This window comes from Amphiura filiformis, chromosome 5, assembly GCF_039555335.1.
Source record: "Amphiura filiformis chromosome 5, Afil_fr2py, whole genome shotgun sequence".
NCBI classification, from domain to species: domain Eukaryota; kingdom Metazoa; phylum Echinodermata; class Ophiuroidea; order Amphilepidida; family Amphiuridae; genus Amphiura; species Amphiura filiformis.
The window spans coordinates 69,986,067-70,002,334 of NC_092632.1; the positions used below are offsets into that span (position 1 = coordinate 69,986,067).

The 16,268-nt window shown below is 40.1% G+C and overlaps 1 protein-coding gene across 1 annotated transcript in view; it reads right to left on the reverse strand.

The window, feature by feature from the left end:
• Nucleotides 1-15,478, reverse strand: part of LOC140152362 (adenylate cyclase type 10-like) — a 36,234-nt gene extending 20,756 nt beyond the window's left edge. The window contains 16 exon segments of the mRNA XM_072174667.1: nucleotides 401-487; nucleotides 768-960; nucleotides 1,828-1,993; nucleotides 2,219-2,274; nucleotides 2,839-3,031; nucleotides 3,405-3,481; nucleotides 4,070-4,188; nucleotides 4,432-4,463; nucleotides 6,285-6,456; nucleotides 7,125-7,207; nucleotides 8,052-8,198; nucleotides 8,723-8,846; nucleotides 9,498-9,706; nucleotides 10,081-10,224; nucleotides 10,689-10,832; nucleotides 15,289-15,478. Of these exon segments, the coding sequence (XP_072030768.1) occupies nucleotides 401-487; nucleotides 768-960; nucleotides 1,828-1,993; nucleotides 2,219-2,274; nucleotides 2,839-3,031; nucleotides 3,405-3,481; nucleotides 4,070-4,188; nucleotides 4,432-4,463; nucleotides 6,285-6,456; nucleotides 7,125-7,207; nucleotides 8,052-8,198; nucleotides 8,723-8,846; nucleotides 9,498-9,706; nucleotides 10,081-10,224; nucleotides 10,689-10,832; nucleotides 15,289-15,478 (2,136 nt within the window).
• Between the last annotated feature and the right edge of the window lie 790 nt (nucleotides 15,479-16,268).

A 16,268-nucleotide genomic window follows, 5' to 3' on the forward strand; every position in this document is an offset into this window, starting at 1 on the left:
CCTGACGAAGGGCGAGGCCCGAAAATTCGTGTAATAAAATATTCAATTACGACATTTTAATTATTCTTCGCTTCTTTGCTTACTGTATGTTACAGCCCGCTTACTGCTTTGCACAAGTTGTGTCTGGTGGGATTGATGGAGTGGTTCGTCTTTCTTGTGCGATTTGAGATTGAAAGATGCACATGTGGGTATATGCACTACCGGTCGCTGAATGTCTTTCTGCAACTATAATGGGCCGCTGCAACCATACTGGACCGCAATACACACATAACCTTTAGGGTTAAGATTATATGGTTAGGGTTTAGGGTTAGGATTAGGGTTACCGTATTGCGGTCCATTGTGGTTGCAGGTAAATGAATATCGTCCATGGAAAGGGTGGCCCTATGCTTATAATACTAACCATGTGGACGATTTTTCTAATGAGTTTGTGAAGCGCCATCGTCTGTGTTGGACTGTCCATGTGAACGAACATTGGATTGACTGGAAACTGAAAAGTAATGAGAAAAAGAACAAATAAGTATTTACTTCACAGTGAAGTAAAACAAACGCAACTTATGAGTATGATGAGCAGATGTGGGTAATCATAATAAAGATGTAATACGAGACCCCGGCCTTTGAAAACCCTCTGATGACTCTGTGGATGATCATTTTTATGATTATTGTTGAAATGATCTTCTAAGAGAGTTGTTATATACCATGTATACGGTCTTTAGTATGTAATTCTTTTAGTGGTAATAACCCAACTCCCTGTCTTAAATTGAAATTACCTTGACAATGAGAAGATCATTGAGTAGACACAATTCCTCCCTCAACCTCTCGTCTTGAATATGCGAGAGAATCTGGTGCTCACGTTCCAAGTGAGTCTTGCAATTTTCCATTTCTAACAGCATACTAATCAGAGATCTCACGATGAAATACGGGGTGTTGGTGTCATTCATGGACAGAGCACAGGAGATAACCCTGAAACGAGCAGAAATAAATCGTAACAATCAAAATGGAAAAACATGATAGGTCACACGATTTTTAGCACAGCGTACGCGTAGTATTATGGTAGCGCTCTCTCCATCTCTAATCATTCGTCTTACCTTGTCTCATTCTTTCAATGTCCCTCTTTTACCGTATCTTTCTCATCAAATTGTTTACAAATTTTAAGTAAAACGCCTCTTAGTCGTTACTGCTCGGTGGCCGAGCGGAACGAGCTCCGACTCATAATCGGAATGTTGTGGGTTCGAGCCCCGGAGACACCATCGTGTTGTACCCTTGAGTAAGGCACTTTATCTCGATTACTCCTCTCTACCCAGGACGTGTATAAATGAGTACCGCCATTCTTAAATGCTGGGTAGGTACCAGACTCGCTGTGGATGAGGTGTAGCCATCCTTCTCCCGTAGCAACATTACATGATGGAGTCTGGCCTAATCGTTCACGAAAGAGAGATAGGCACTCGTCCTATAAAAAAGAATGCAGGTTCGACTCCTTTACCTTAACCTTACTGCCCATGCTTACAAAGGAATACTTTAAAGAGGAAACCCCTCCAGAGCAGTTCTTCTAAGGTGAACCAAACCTGCCTGGTTATCAAATTAATCAGTGACAAAGTTATCTCTGAATTTGGCAGGTGCTAATTGATGTTTTAATGTTATTACATTAATTAGCGCCTGTAAAATTCAGAGATAACCTTGTCACTGATTAATTTGATAACCAGGCAGGTTTGGTTCACCCCAGAAGAACTGCTCTGGTGGGGCTCCCTCTTTAAAATGAACAGACCTAAACAATCACTCTATTATTATAAGTTTTGTGTGTTTTTGCTTAGATATTCGACGTTATCTTACTTGTCATTGTCCTTCAATGCTTCTTCTATCGTCGCGTCAAGGAATCTAGTTTTACCGATGCCTGGGTCGCCATGAATGAATATAAACGGTACGTGCGTGCCACCCTGTCGCTTCTCCTCGATGTTATGAAGCTCTTCAAGAAACCTACTCATCTCAATGTCACGTCCTGGAGAAGGTTATAATAGTTAACAACATTATACCCAATAGCAGACCTTTAGTATTTGAAATGCTGATTTGAATTCAGTATCATTATAGGCAACCCTTTTTTTTCTTTTTTGGTTCTCATCTGGAGAGTTTTGGAAAATGATGAGCGAGGGACTTTTTATGAAAACAATGCGGGTGTGGACGAGAAAATGAAAACATTTTATGTGGCCTAGAGCCTTTGTCTTACCAAGCATAGGATATTGAAACATTGGGACCTCGTTTGCTGCTGCAGACGGAACGTAGCTGTAATGAAACAAAAGACAATAATTATGTGTGACTTGTTACCACGACATGAGCGTAAAGTCACAAGTTGGTAGTTTCGAAACGTCCTGGCTGCTGCGTTGGTGTTCGCTGTTGCACGTGCACTTGTTCAAGTCAATAGTATATCTGTATATCCTTTGAGAATGGGTCATAATGGGTCATTCACGAAGGACTTACTGCTGGTTTGTACAGGTGCGCGGCAAACAAAGAACATCAACTCAGTCAGCCAGGATGCCCGGCCAGGATGTCTAGAAACTACCAACTTGCGACTTTATACTCGTTTCTCTGTAGCAGGTCACCTAGTTCTTGTTAGTGTAAATTGGAATAGGTCTAAGCTTAATTGAAAAAGAAATGTAAATTTGAGTCAGTCTTAATGTTTAAAAAAGCGTTTTATCCTGTTTGTAAATTTTCCAATTTGCGCGTGCCGCGCGCTAAAAGTTCCTATTTTACTCTATTTTGGACAATTGTGGATGATTTTCTGTCTAATAAGAGCTGTCGGGTTCAAATCTACAGACCACATGGGTTTCGTGATACAGTTCAATGCACTTTTCTTACTCGTCTCTTTCGATAAACTCATGAATGACACCCGGATTGCGAACACCTTTCATTTCCCTCTGTGGCAGCTCGTGGAAATACTGACGTGGAAGCTTGGAATGGTGGAACGTCTCTGGGTCACAGGACACCTTGCAGGGATAATGCATCATCAAACGGGCCGCCATGTTCACTTTTTTACCGATAACTGTAAGAATAATTCAAACATTTTGGCTTGACAAATTCATAAATTATTTATCTACAATCCTACAAATGCATCTATTTACTGTATAAAAATGTTAACATGAATATGTTAATGCTTGTTTTAACTTGCTGGAGACTTGGACGTCGTGGTGGCAATGGCAAGTATTGTACTTATCCACCTATGGGGGGGGCACCCGCGGTGTGAGAAAATACTCTCTCTCTCTATAAAGGTACCTTATGACAGATAATTATTATGAATTAAAGTAAACATCTGAAAAACATATTTTATAACGAGTACCTATTATAAGACCATCATGCAATGACGAGAAAAGAACTAATTTAATCAGATTTTAATTTAGTCTTATTTGTTATTGTACCTGTGTATTCGTGCCGATGTACGTGCCCCACAACACCGCAGAATGATGAGCCACTCGTCACTCCAATTGAAACTTGTCTATAGCAAAATAAGAACAAAGTCACGGCCATTGTCATGATTCAATGTAGATGCGTGAATGAATGAACGAACAAACGATCGAGCGAGCGAACGAATGAATGATTGGACGCGAGGAGACATAAAGATTTAGAATAATTTACATGGGAGAAATAGGCCTATATAAATATGTAAATATGATAAAATTTATCCGGAATGGCTATGGATGAATTAGAATAAGTGAATTATCCATTAATAATTTATATTATCTGGATCTGGACGTTATCGTCTGAATAAACGGATACCCGCATCACATCAGAGTTGGTAAATACCAATGACCTAAGACTGGATTTGCCGAAATTTAATTGAGGTGGCCCTTTATGGCGGCAGTCCGTTCCAGTGTGGTATTGTCCATGGAAAAAAAGCTATTTGCATAGGTTGCTGAGTTGACCCAAAGAGTCTGGTCTGTGTACCAGCACTCACACAGCTAGGTAGATCTAGGAAGCTCATCGGCCCAATGACAGTGCCCTGTGGCACGCTGGGATCTACATCTGCTGCAGTAGACTGAATAGGCCTATCAATCAATTCGCGACAAATACTGTGTTTACTCACGTGATATCTCGTATTTCTTTGAGTTTGGATGTCATGCTGTAAGCTGATCGTAAAGCACGAGAGCAGTCGTCTTCGTGTTTAAACCCAGGCAAACCAAAAATCACTATATACGTACATCCCTGTAAAAAGGCGGGAATAAATGAACATCATGACTATGTCATGTTGTGTTTGAGCTTTTAAGTCTGGATTTAATGCACGAGCTCCGACAATTCATTCTTTCCCCATTCCAAATTCCCTTCTTAATTCTTCTCTCCTTTCTCTTTCTTTAAATATTTACTTTTTATGTATTGGATTTGTGGGATACGCAAGTACATTATATGAACCTTAAATTATCTTCTTTTATCATAAATTACTGGACTTACCTTATCAAACATAAATACCTTGTTCAAGCAACCTGTGAAACGAATGAATAATATTTGTAATCTGTAATATCATTAATGACAGGCTGAGTGGGGTCAACATAGATGGCGAGAAGCTAACAGATGAGGTCCAGTTAAATGATCTGATTAAAAAAGATTGGACTGAATATAGGCCTACATAAGGGCAAAACTAATCGTAAACAAACCACCAGTCAGAGGACTCTATTGTAGTTGAAGGCGACATTATCGCAAAGGTGGATGGCTTTATATCTTGGCCAAACAGTGAAGATGGAGGACAACACCAGGGAAGAAGTTTTGATCAGCGTTGCTTCGGCATATTCAAGGACATTCTATGTGATAAGAAGGTTACCATTGCAATGCATCTGAGAAATATAATGTTTAATCAGTGTGTATTGCCAACAATGACATATGTGGGGCCGAAACATAGACAACAACCAACTACCTGGTACAGAAACTGCAAAAAGCCCAATGAGCGATAGATAAAATTCAGAACACTGAAATAAGACGTCAAACTCAAACAAAAGACATCATGATGAAACTCAAACAAGCAAAAAAGGGATGGGCAGGTCAACTTACACGAAGGGAAGACTACAGATAGACTAAACGGCTTACAGAATATTAAATGTCAACCAAGAACAGGAAAAAGATCAAGAGGAAGACAGAAGCGAGGGTGGCGTGATGACCTCACTGCCTATACATGGGACCTACATGGACAAGAAACGCAAGAGACCTGGGGCGGCGAATGGCATGATGGTCGGAGAGAGCCGGCAAAACCGCTCAGCCGTATGACATTTTCCATACACTCGGTTAGTTTTGTGGGGTTCATTATCGAACCCCAACGGTTTTAGCTTGTATTAAAATTATTTATTAACATAGGCTTACTTGATTGTGATATTTTAAGCGTATAAAAATGTCAAAATAATCCCATTCAATTACACGGTTGACAACGGAAATGTACTGAATTTAGATAATGCACGGCGCTCACCACCTGCAAGAGACAGAAAAATAAACTGACAGAATCATGAAGAAGGCTACATCCAACAATGGTCGAACACAGATGTGAGAGAGGAGACCACCAAGCACTACTATAGAGACAAAGTAAGTGAAGAAAACTCTTCCTCTTCAGTGAATACCGTAGCAGCCAAATCACATGAGGAGAGCATATGTCCTTCCCATCAGTGGCGTAACCAGTGGGGGCCGAGGGGAGGGGGCAAGCTCTGCCCCCGGACACCAAAAAAATGGGAAGAAGAGCAAAAAATAGGGAAGGGTGAAAGAGGGAAGGAGAGAAAAAGAGGGAAGAAAAACGGGAAGGGAGAAGAGAAAAAAGGGAAAGAAAGAGGGAAGAAGAAAAGAAGAAGAAAAGGGGAAGGGAGAATGAAAAAGGAAAGAAGTGGAAGGGAAAGGAAGAAGAGAAAAGGAAAGAAAAAGAGGGAAGAAGATAAATGGTACTACTTTCATTGTGAAATTCGTACTCTGAAACACTGATTTTTTTTAGCTTTTAATATGCCACAAACCCGGAGGCTACTCCCCCTGTACCCCCGCCGGGGCTTTGCGACAAGGTGGGCGGGCTCCTGGACCCCACCCGTTTAACGATTCGCGGCAAGCCGCTCGCGCATAAATGCTACAACTTGTGATCAGAAATTGGGAATTTTCAAATCTTGCCCCCCCCAAGGTCAGGTCTGGTTACGCCACTGCTTCCCATTTACGACACTATCAATTCACAGCATTCCCTTTCTACTAAGAACCTATACCGTACAATCTTCTCTTTTATTAATTAATAATAATTTCTTGTAAAGAACATATTATACAGAATGATAATTAAAATTCCAACTAACCTTCAAATTCTGTAGCCGTATCGTAGATAGGCGTGAATGCCCTCTGTAAACTTGTGCGTTCATTATCAGTTCGATCGGCAGTGTTACCGATATTCCTAAAGATGAGATTGATGAAGAGAACGCTGACTTGACGCATCTCCGACAGATACTCTAGAGGAAGATCGTCATCAATCTAAAGATGGAGAACATACGAAAGCCATGCACGTCGTTCCTTATCGCGATAAAGTAATAATTTTACACCAATTGTTGGACCATTTACGTGGGACTTGTAGACCCAAATTACTATGACTATACAGAGAACACTTGAAGCTGTCAAGCATTGGGAATCGTTGTGAAATAAAGTTAAACTTATAAGTTAAGAGCAAGCTGTTGGAAACTGCTTATCCACAAAAAATAGCCTGCTTAGTAACAAGTTTTTAGAGCCCTGAGCTTTCGATCCTATGGCAGGATCAAAGGCAAAGTGACTTAAAAAATTAATTAGAGATTGCGATTTCCAAACGTACGTGGAATCTTTTTTTTTTACGACATGGCATAACTGGGCATTAACAGCAGAGACATAAAAATCATTTAGAAGCTGCTGACGAGGAAGCACCCAGAAAGCGATTAACCCCCATGTAGAAGCTGGCCCTCGATCTAATGGCTGGAATTTGGACAGGAAGAGATTTCCATAATTGGGCTGTAAATGGTAGAAATGATCTTTCAAAACCACTCTCCTATGACATGATTTTGAATAGATTCCACGTACGTTCGATGCTACGTTTGGAAATCGCAATCTCTCTAATTAGAAATGTGAATGGTCATAAACGTATTAGACTTGAACCATTTGCCTATATAACTGACCTTCTGCAAGACAGGTTTAATGATGTACCTCCGCATTTTCGATTTCTCCTCATCCGATGATCCTCGAAATATAGTCTGCCTCTCTGAAAACAGCATTCAAATTTACAATCTTTTGTTTATTACTCATTCGATAATTTCCTTCACTTTTTTTTCTTTACTTTCCATAATTTTATCAGCGATTGAATTAAGATTATATTTTTCATGTACGATTCGGACAAAGTTGCTTCATGAACCGTGCGCCAGAGCGAGCATTGCCACTATCATGAAAGTCTCAAATGTAAGTTAATCATTTTTCCCCGCCAGCCAAACGAAGTGTGCAAAAGGAACTATATGCCTACAAAAGAAGCCCCCCCCCGATGTATGTATGTGTGTGGGGTGTCAGTGTGGCTGGATGTGCACAAAATGTTAACCTTTTTGTTAAACAATCGAGATATCTCGATGGATAGACCCTTGGCCAAAAAATGGGCCTTACACAGCGTCATCATCCCTATATATCCTCGTGTCAGAAATTGCCATGATAGTAGGGCGAATCCACTAGTTCTTCAACAGCCACGCATGGCGAGTTTGTTCGAGATAGGCTGATCGACTCAGGCTAAGCACACCACCGGTTACCATAAAATACACGCTTCTTCCCCATTACGAATGCAGCGTTGCCATCAGCTGAAATGACTAATTTTTACGATCTGCGCATGCTCATTATCCTCTTTAACGTTGCCTATACAAAATAATTCGTTACCTACTTTCGTAAATTCGTGGACGATGTGCCTTAATCACCCTTGCAGGGTTGTTCGAGAACCGCCCTGCTGACGGGGACACATTTTACACACAGCGTAAGTTACTAGTCTAGCCTACTTGTTTAACATGAGGGGTCGGGGCCTCGTGACAACAGCAAATTAAACTAACAGTATTGAAAAATGTGATATGTACCTCTTCCCTCAGCATCTCCATCATAATCCTCCTGTATCACATCAATGCTACCTCTTCCTGCTTGCTTCTTTTTTTTCAATGCCGAAACTTCCTGAGGCGGCGGCATCATTGAAGCTCTTCGGATGGATAGAATGGCTGTGTCCACATCTAGAAATAAAAGCGCAATCTTATTAATTTCATTACGACGCGAAGACGACGATGATGACGATCAAGACTCTCATCGTCACCGATAACGATGACGTTGTTGTTGTTTTTTTAAAAAGCGCAGTTATTTATAGTGCGCTATGCACAGTCACAACGCCTAGACGTTGATCCACAAGACTCAGTACACTTTACAGGTTGTCGCTGACCACTACGGCCCACGTCATTCCATAAACCATTTAACAACAACACGTGGACTTTGCAGCTTTAAGAGCGCACAACCTAGACATTCCACAAATGACCATCGCAACCAGGATCAGCTCCCAAGTTTCGTACGGGTTACAACGAGACAACTAGCAGTAACTTCCCTGTCCAGGGAAATTTCAAGCTAACTCAATTTTTCCACGAGTGTGTACTAGCCACCACCAGAGTTCGAACCCGCAACCTCTCGCACCATAGTCGAACGCCTTATCGATTGAACTAGCTTGACTGCTTATTATCACCATCGTCAGCAGAATCATCTATATTACCTTTTTGAGTGTAGCCCGTTTGATCCGTGCCTTTACTGTAATTGCCTGACATCTGCATGGCAATCTTCTCGTTAACTGTCATCTTCTGGGCTCCATCCTCGTCCGATTGTAAATAGGATAGAATCTACAGAAAAAAAAAAATGCCGCAATATAATTCCTCTTTGGTCATAGCACAGCTTCATTTATTTTTTAAGACAAATCTAGACATTAATAGTATATGTATTGAAGTGACGCTGACGGGTTGGCGCCAAAGGAGCAATAAGTCTCAGGCGCTTAAAGTTCTGCAAATCTTGGTTTGAAACTAACTACACTGGTAGGGCATTGCATGTTCCTGCAGAGTATAGGATAAATTGTCTTTTGGGGCGACCAGGATATTAAAATTTTCATAGCAAGGTTGATATAAGAAGATCTGTCCAGTGCTTCTCCATAAAACTTAAAATAAAATAGAATGGAAACTCCCACGGCCCTACGATGACCCAGTGGTTGGAAGTGGGGAAGATATGGTCACATGGGCGTTGCTCCAATCCACCGTCTTAGCTACAGTCTCCTTGTTCCTCATTTCTTGCAAATTTAAATTAAGACTACAAAAAGGAGCTACAAAAAGTCTTTCTCCTATTTTCATTACCATTTTCGTTCAGGTTTTTCTTATGTTTAGTCAATTTCCATTTTACCTGTTTCTTATATAAATCTCAACTTTAGCTTTTAAGTTTGGATAATAAGGCATAGGCATATTATGATATGGATAGCATTTGTAGACAGAACAATCAATACTTACCCTGACGTGCTTATCATCCGCCAGAACCTCGTGTTCATATTTCTCATGCTCATGTGTGTACGCCCATGCTTTTGGACTGAGGACAAAAGTTCCTGGCGTGGAGAATTTCTCTGCTTTATTGGCGTCATCTACGGCAAGTCCACTTAGAACATAATGCCGGTCTTCGTCGTTGCCTATGGTTATTACTCTAACAGAACCTATAGATAAGCCTGTAATGTATTCAAGAATATGCTGCCAATTAACGGTTTGAATTGCAAAAGACAAGTTTGTCAAACTGACTAATCTGGTGTTTGTATTAAAAAAACATACCGCATTGCCTCTTGAGGGCGGAACTAGTGTGATAGTATCGCGAGAGTAAAACAATTTCTCCATATTCTTGAATACTTCTCAAAGGCCAAGCGAGAAGGTTCAGCAGCTCGATTCAATTTAACACAATTTGCTTTACACCATTCGTGCCAGGGTTTACACTATGCGTGCCCGCTGCAACGATTAATTTTTATCAACATTTCGACAAAAAAATCTTTAAAAAGGCAAGCACACGCAAAGTAGTAGAATAAATATTTTTTTAAAGCAAAATTCTCACCGAGTTTGACTCTAAGTTTGACGCCAATATCAGTGTGTCTGTTGTCGCATCGCTTCTGAATACGAAGTCCGCATTGAATGACCCTGTTGATGGTTTTATCCAGTGTCTCGTTTTTGACCTTCCATAAACACATAAATGCATCGCCTGAAACAAAGATGAACAACCGATGCATAACTCTTCTACCGAATGGATCAAAACATTAACCCTCGTTGTGTTCCACCCGCTGGCCGGGCTAAATAGGCCACCAAAATGATGGTTTGGGCTCAAATCTTGGGAACATCCTCTATGTTCATTTTAGAGGGGGAAAGGGTCTACCGCCTTATCCGAGGCCTATAATCGGGTATAAAATCAAGTTTGGCTTTGAGTCCTTGAGCTCCGTGTACATGCAATTTTTGCTTAGAAATATTATATGGACCCCTCGCGTCCGCTCAAAATTTCGGATTCCCCCTACGGCAGGGCCCTACTTTTGTTTTTCCCCTTTTCTCCATTAAATCTTAACATTCCCCCTTCATAATTCAAGTGACAAAATCAGATTTATTCCTCAAGACCCCCATGGGATTCCCCTTTAAAACTCCCACTCCAACGCTGTAAATATTGAACGGTCTTACCTGCAAATTTGAGGATGTCGCCTTCAGATCCCATGATGTTATCTATGATATCGGACAAGTAACTGTTGAGAGTTCGCGACAATTTATCTGTCCCATTCGCACTGCGTGAATCCATGCTGTATCTCTCACATAAGGCGGTGAAACCTGCAGAAAAATTGTGAAAATTGTGTCAAACCTTAAGGCTAAAAAGCATGTGATGGGCGCACACCTCCAAATCAATGCGCCATTTGTGTAACCCTAATGAGTTCCGGTAAAACCTAATTATTTTTTGAGGTATTCTGGGCCTTTCTGTGGACTTGTAATCAAAAAGAAAAGCATGTTATAGCTTATAAAAAAGTTTGAGACCTATACATGAACCTGAATCCCAAAACAGTTGCATTACCCAATTTTTTAAAAAAGTAGGCCCTCGGATACGGAAAATGGCCAGAAACGGGTTTTCAGGGTAAAAACGGGTCGAAAATGGTCATGGTGCTGTTTAAACGCCTATATCTCGAAATTTAATCGGAAGACTACCCGTACATTGAAACATATATTAAATTTTCATCGATTTGCAATCGATTGGTAGTATTTAGTCAATTTGTTGCCGAAAAGGCCTAAAATCGCGCAAAGAAAAGGAGTGTTTTCCCGTGTGTTTCAATGGGACGCTGAATTAGTGGTGTGCTCCCTGATGTGTGGGTGGAGTGCAATATGGGCTTCAAATATAAATGTTTAAACATTGATACGATGAAATTTACACTTACACTTAGTTTGATGTGTGAATAAAATAGGTTATATGAAGTTCGTTTACTAAGTAAACCATCTGGGAGATGGTTCCAGTAGGTAATCATTATGATGGAGAAGAAGTTACTCCTGCAGGTCATGGGAGTAGCAAGCGGGTGGACAAGGGGGACGAAGTCCAGGAGGGTTCGGGGCCCCGAGCAAAAGCGAAAATGAAATCAGGGCTGATAAAGGAGATGTTAAAAGGCTCCGCACTCCTCCTTGTCCATGGGCCACCGAAATTCTTGGTACGCCCGCCCCTGCTGCATGCAGGTCTGCTCTTTTTCAGTGCTGGTTTGAGTGTGTAAGTTGTTCGTGGCCCTTATCTCCTGTATGCCTTCCAGAAAATTAGAATTTTAGTTAAAGGTCTCAATCGGGTCATCTCTCATCTCAATCGCCTCCTTTCCAGAAATATAACTTCAAAGGCTCTTTCAGCCATAGGCCCTTCGCTAGACTTTCTGAAGCATATTATTATCTATATAATTCTTGTAACTTGTAAACAAAATACTCCTGGTGGGGTCGTATTTATGTCTTGAAAATATAGAGTAGGATAAAATGTTTGTTGACGAACTTGAAAGTCCTCCTGGTTGCGTTTGTTTGCGTTGAACCGCAGAAGCCAGGTTTCTAACTGTGCCTACTTGTGAAGCACATTTAGGTCATTCTGCATTAGCTTTCTGTCATCCTCAGTCTCTAAATGTAAAAGAGTAAAAATCTCACTCCCGAAAAGAGTGATTCACTTATAAGACCACTCAAATAGGAGTGAAATGCGTTTTTTAACTTTAAAACCACTCAAAAAGAGTGAAAACCACTCAATATATGAGTGAATTTTAACTCTTTCAAGGAGTTAAATGAAGGACAACTCTAAAAATGTGTTGTCCTTCATTTAACTCCTTGAACGAGTTGAAATTCACTCTTTTAGAGTGGTTTTCATTCTTTTTGAGGGTTTTAAAGTTTAAAAACACATTTCACTCATTTTTGAGTGGTTTTATAAGTGAATCACTCTTTTGGGGAGTGAGTTTTTCACTCTTTTACATTTAGAGAGATACTGTGCCTATACGGTTTGATGACGTTGCCAGCAAACATTTTTATACTTAATTTCACATTCTCTGTCAAAAATAATATGGACCTAATATTGAGCCCTGTGGCACCCCGCACGTGCAGTCTGTCACAAATACTCCATTGTGCCTTGACTTTAGCTCGCCGGGATGACAACGCCGGACTCTTGGGTAAACATGGTAAAGACTGTCTCAAAGAATCTTTTTAAAGACATTTTGCAGATTCGATCTGTCTCAGTCAACGGCCAGTCAACTTCGCTTCTTAATCGTCCAGCCTCGAAATATCACTTTTAATGTTTTGCTTTGCCCTGGACATAATTGTAAAACTGCTTTGGTTCATACTGCAGTTACTGTCCGTTTTCCTATACACAATACACAGTGCTCTTTCCCATTGACGCGTGACCTTTACAAATAGCCCTACGTTAACAGTATGGGGATATGACTAGTTAACGTCGCTGTGTGAAAAATAACCGGCCAATATTAAAAGTACTCTTCTAAAATTCTAGACAATATAGTTTTGTAACATGTCCTAAATTTTTAGCTAATTTAGGTGTTTGGAGAGGGTCGTACTTTTGTGTTTTAGGAAGGACATGTAAACGACAGATAACACCAAAAATATGAAGAAATTATTTCCAAACCGTGTTAAGTCAAAAATCATTATGTTGCTCATTTTCAAGAATGCTGGTTTACAAAAAGCACGCCATTGTCTGATTTCGTGAACAAAGCCACACATAACATTGTTTCCTTTCGTTTCCTTTATAATCGGTTACCCAACTGAAGCTATGAATACCAGCTTTATTGCGATATCGCACATGAAAACAGTCACTTGTGCACAACCAGAGAAGATCCGATTTAATCAGTTGAGCTGTTTCAATGAGTGTTATCTTGGTTTAATAGCTTTTAATGGGGTTAAGTCCTGCAAAGGTCGAGATGAATTCTACTGTAGACATGACTGCATCATGTCACAAGTTGATTGTGCATCATTTATCACTTGCTAGGGTTTTTTCCTCTGTTTTGCATACTTCAGATAATTTTTGTACCTTGGTCCGAAAAGCACGGATTTGCTTTTGACACGTAGAACTATCGATTGCCGAAAAGGTCGGACACCTACAGGAAATCTGTAACACCTCAACGAAGCTAGATGCAATACGGGGGTCTATGTCTATAATAATTATATCCCTTCATTTTCAACATTATGCTTCCCAGAAGGGCGTTTGTCTTTCCAGTTAAGTGTTAGATCTATTCTAATATTAATTCCAGTTAAGTGTTAGATCTATTCTAATATTAATTCCAGTTAAGGGGGTACTACACCCCAGTGGTAAATTTGTGACTATTTTTGCATTTTTCTCAAAAAATAATAACACACTGGTAACAAAAGTTCTGTACATTATTGGGGCAAGGAATCCAATTACTACACTGAAATTTCAGTGACTCAAAACAAGCGGTTTAATATATATGATAGAAAACGAGGTACATCCTAGCGGTACCTCTTTTCTTATCATAAATAACAAACCGCTTGTCTTGGGTCATTGAAATTCCAGTGTAGTAATTGGATTCCTTGCCCCTATAATATACATAACTTTGGCGATCTTTTCTTTTAGACCACCCGAACTATATAAGGTTAAAACTACGAATTTATCAAATAAACTTTTGCATCAAGGTTAAACATGTTCTTAGCTATACAAACATACTTTTATTTCGTCGAACAAGCTTTATTGTGTTCCAAAATCCATGTTTTTATTGCAATTTTTGACGTAAAAGAGCTGAATATAAAACCGGTGATGCAAACTCCAAAACTTTCGCGTAGCACGAGCGCTTGTTGTACGCTCGTTCCGACGATGATTTACGCTCGCGTATCAAGAATTTTCAAGCGCGTTTGACAGTATTTTACTGCATGACGCAATTTTGCATTTATTCAAGATGGCGAATTTCTCCAAAACACGATGTATTTTTCTTTTAATAAAATCCCTCATTTCACAAATTCTTTGCATTTTTCCACTCATCTGATCATCTTTTTATGTGACGGAAGTTATGCTGATTTTATGAAGGTATGTTTCTTGTTTTTCCGATAATTTTTAAATTGTTTTTGAGACAAAAACTTCCTAGCAGAATAGCCTTTTTTACTTGCTTTCAAAAAGTTGTTTTAACCTTGTTTTTTACCCCATAATTTCCCTCATATATCGAAGCCCTGCCCTCCTCCCAATACATTAAACCTTGACTTCAAAGTGTTTGGCAACTGTTTAACCTTGATGCAAAATTAAACCTTGATGCAAAAGTAATAATTTAGTCCCTATATAGCGAGGGTGGTCTAAAGGAAAAGATCGCCATAACTTTTGTTACCACTGACACTGTGTTATTAGTTTTTGAGAAAAATGCAAAAATATACACAAATTTATCGAGGGGTGTAGTACCCCCTTAAGTGTTAGATCTATTCTAATATTGGAAAGTATGGTTTTGGGCCGTTATGACCTGGTATGATCATAACATAAGCTAACATCGTATAATTTATGCGCGCGGGAGTTTCATCAAGTAGTTTGATAGAATTACACACTCGGAAAAGGAGAGCCTGTCTCCGGTTATATTGGCTTAGGTCTACAATAGTCATGAAGTGGCATGGCATCGCCATCACTCATACCTGGCATGCTGGAATGGCATTCTTTTCACATCGGACACATGACATGGACATGTCGGAAAAAACTTACAAAGTCCTTTTCACGATAGTGTCATGATTGTTCTTTACTCAAAACATGCAAAATACTTTTGCAACTACATGATAAACTAGGGCCTACCTGATATATCTGCAAACAGCAATAAGCCATCAAACTTCTGCGAGTACGGCAAAGTTTCTATATATGGTGTCTGGAGAACAAGATCCGGCACATGTGTAGCCAGTTTGTCGGCGGTACCAGTACTTTCTGTTGTCTTCACCGTAGAACCGGCTTTAAATCTTGACCCCGCGCTGTTGCGTACTTTAAACATCTTCCTTCGGATCCTTGGCCTTCTTCTTTACATGACGCAATTCATTTCTACTTTATGTTATTTCCATTTTGCAATTTTTATGTTTTTTGCTTGGTGAATCACACATGCACATGCTTTGGCTTTTGATCAATGCTTGATGTTTGTTGTTTCTGTCGGAAGCGCGTATACGCAGCTCATCTGGTTCCTTGTGCTAATGGGTTCTCTGTTCCTCCTTCACTGGCCATAGAGAGCTCTTATAAACTATTATCATCATATTGCGACGCGTTCCCATGGCTTACTTTCAACGCCTGCGACCGGATTTGCGTTCCGATTAATTGACGCGCGCTTTTTAAATGGCTGCACGCGTTGACTACTGCGTACGCATGGCTGGACTGCTGCACTTACATGACTTACGAGGGATTCACGCACCGAGCACCACTCTTTGAGAAAATTTGCGGAATTACGCAGCAAACACACAACGTTTTTATACAGAAAAGGTTTAGTCCTAGATGAAGGAAAACGGTATGGAAATGTTATTTAAACTTGTAAATCCTTATTATTTTCATCTGTATTGAATTGCTAAGAATGTTGGGTATGTATGAACGGGGTTCATTCATAGGATTTCGGGCATGATCGCTGTTTATGCCCTCAATAAACAGCGATCATGCCCTCAATCCTATGAATGAACCCCTAATTCATGATCTTTAGGCCGTATAAAATTAATATTTTGGTTCTCGTCCAGAGGATTTTCATGAATTGATGAGGGAGGGAGGTGGTGTTTTTTTTTCAATGTAAAATCAGCATTGTCAGT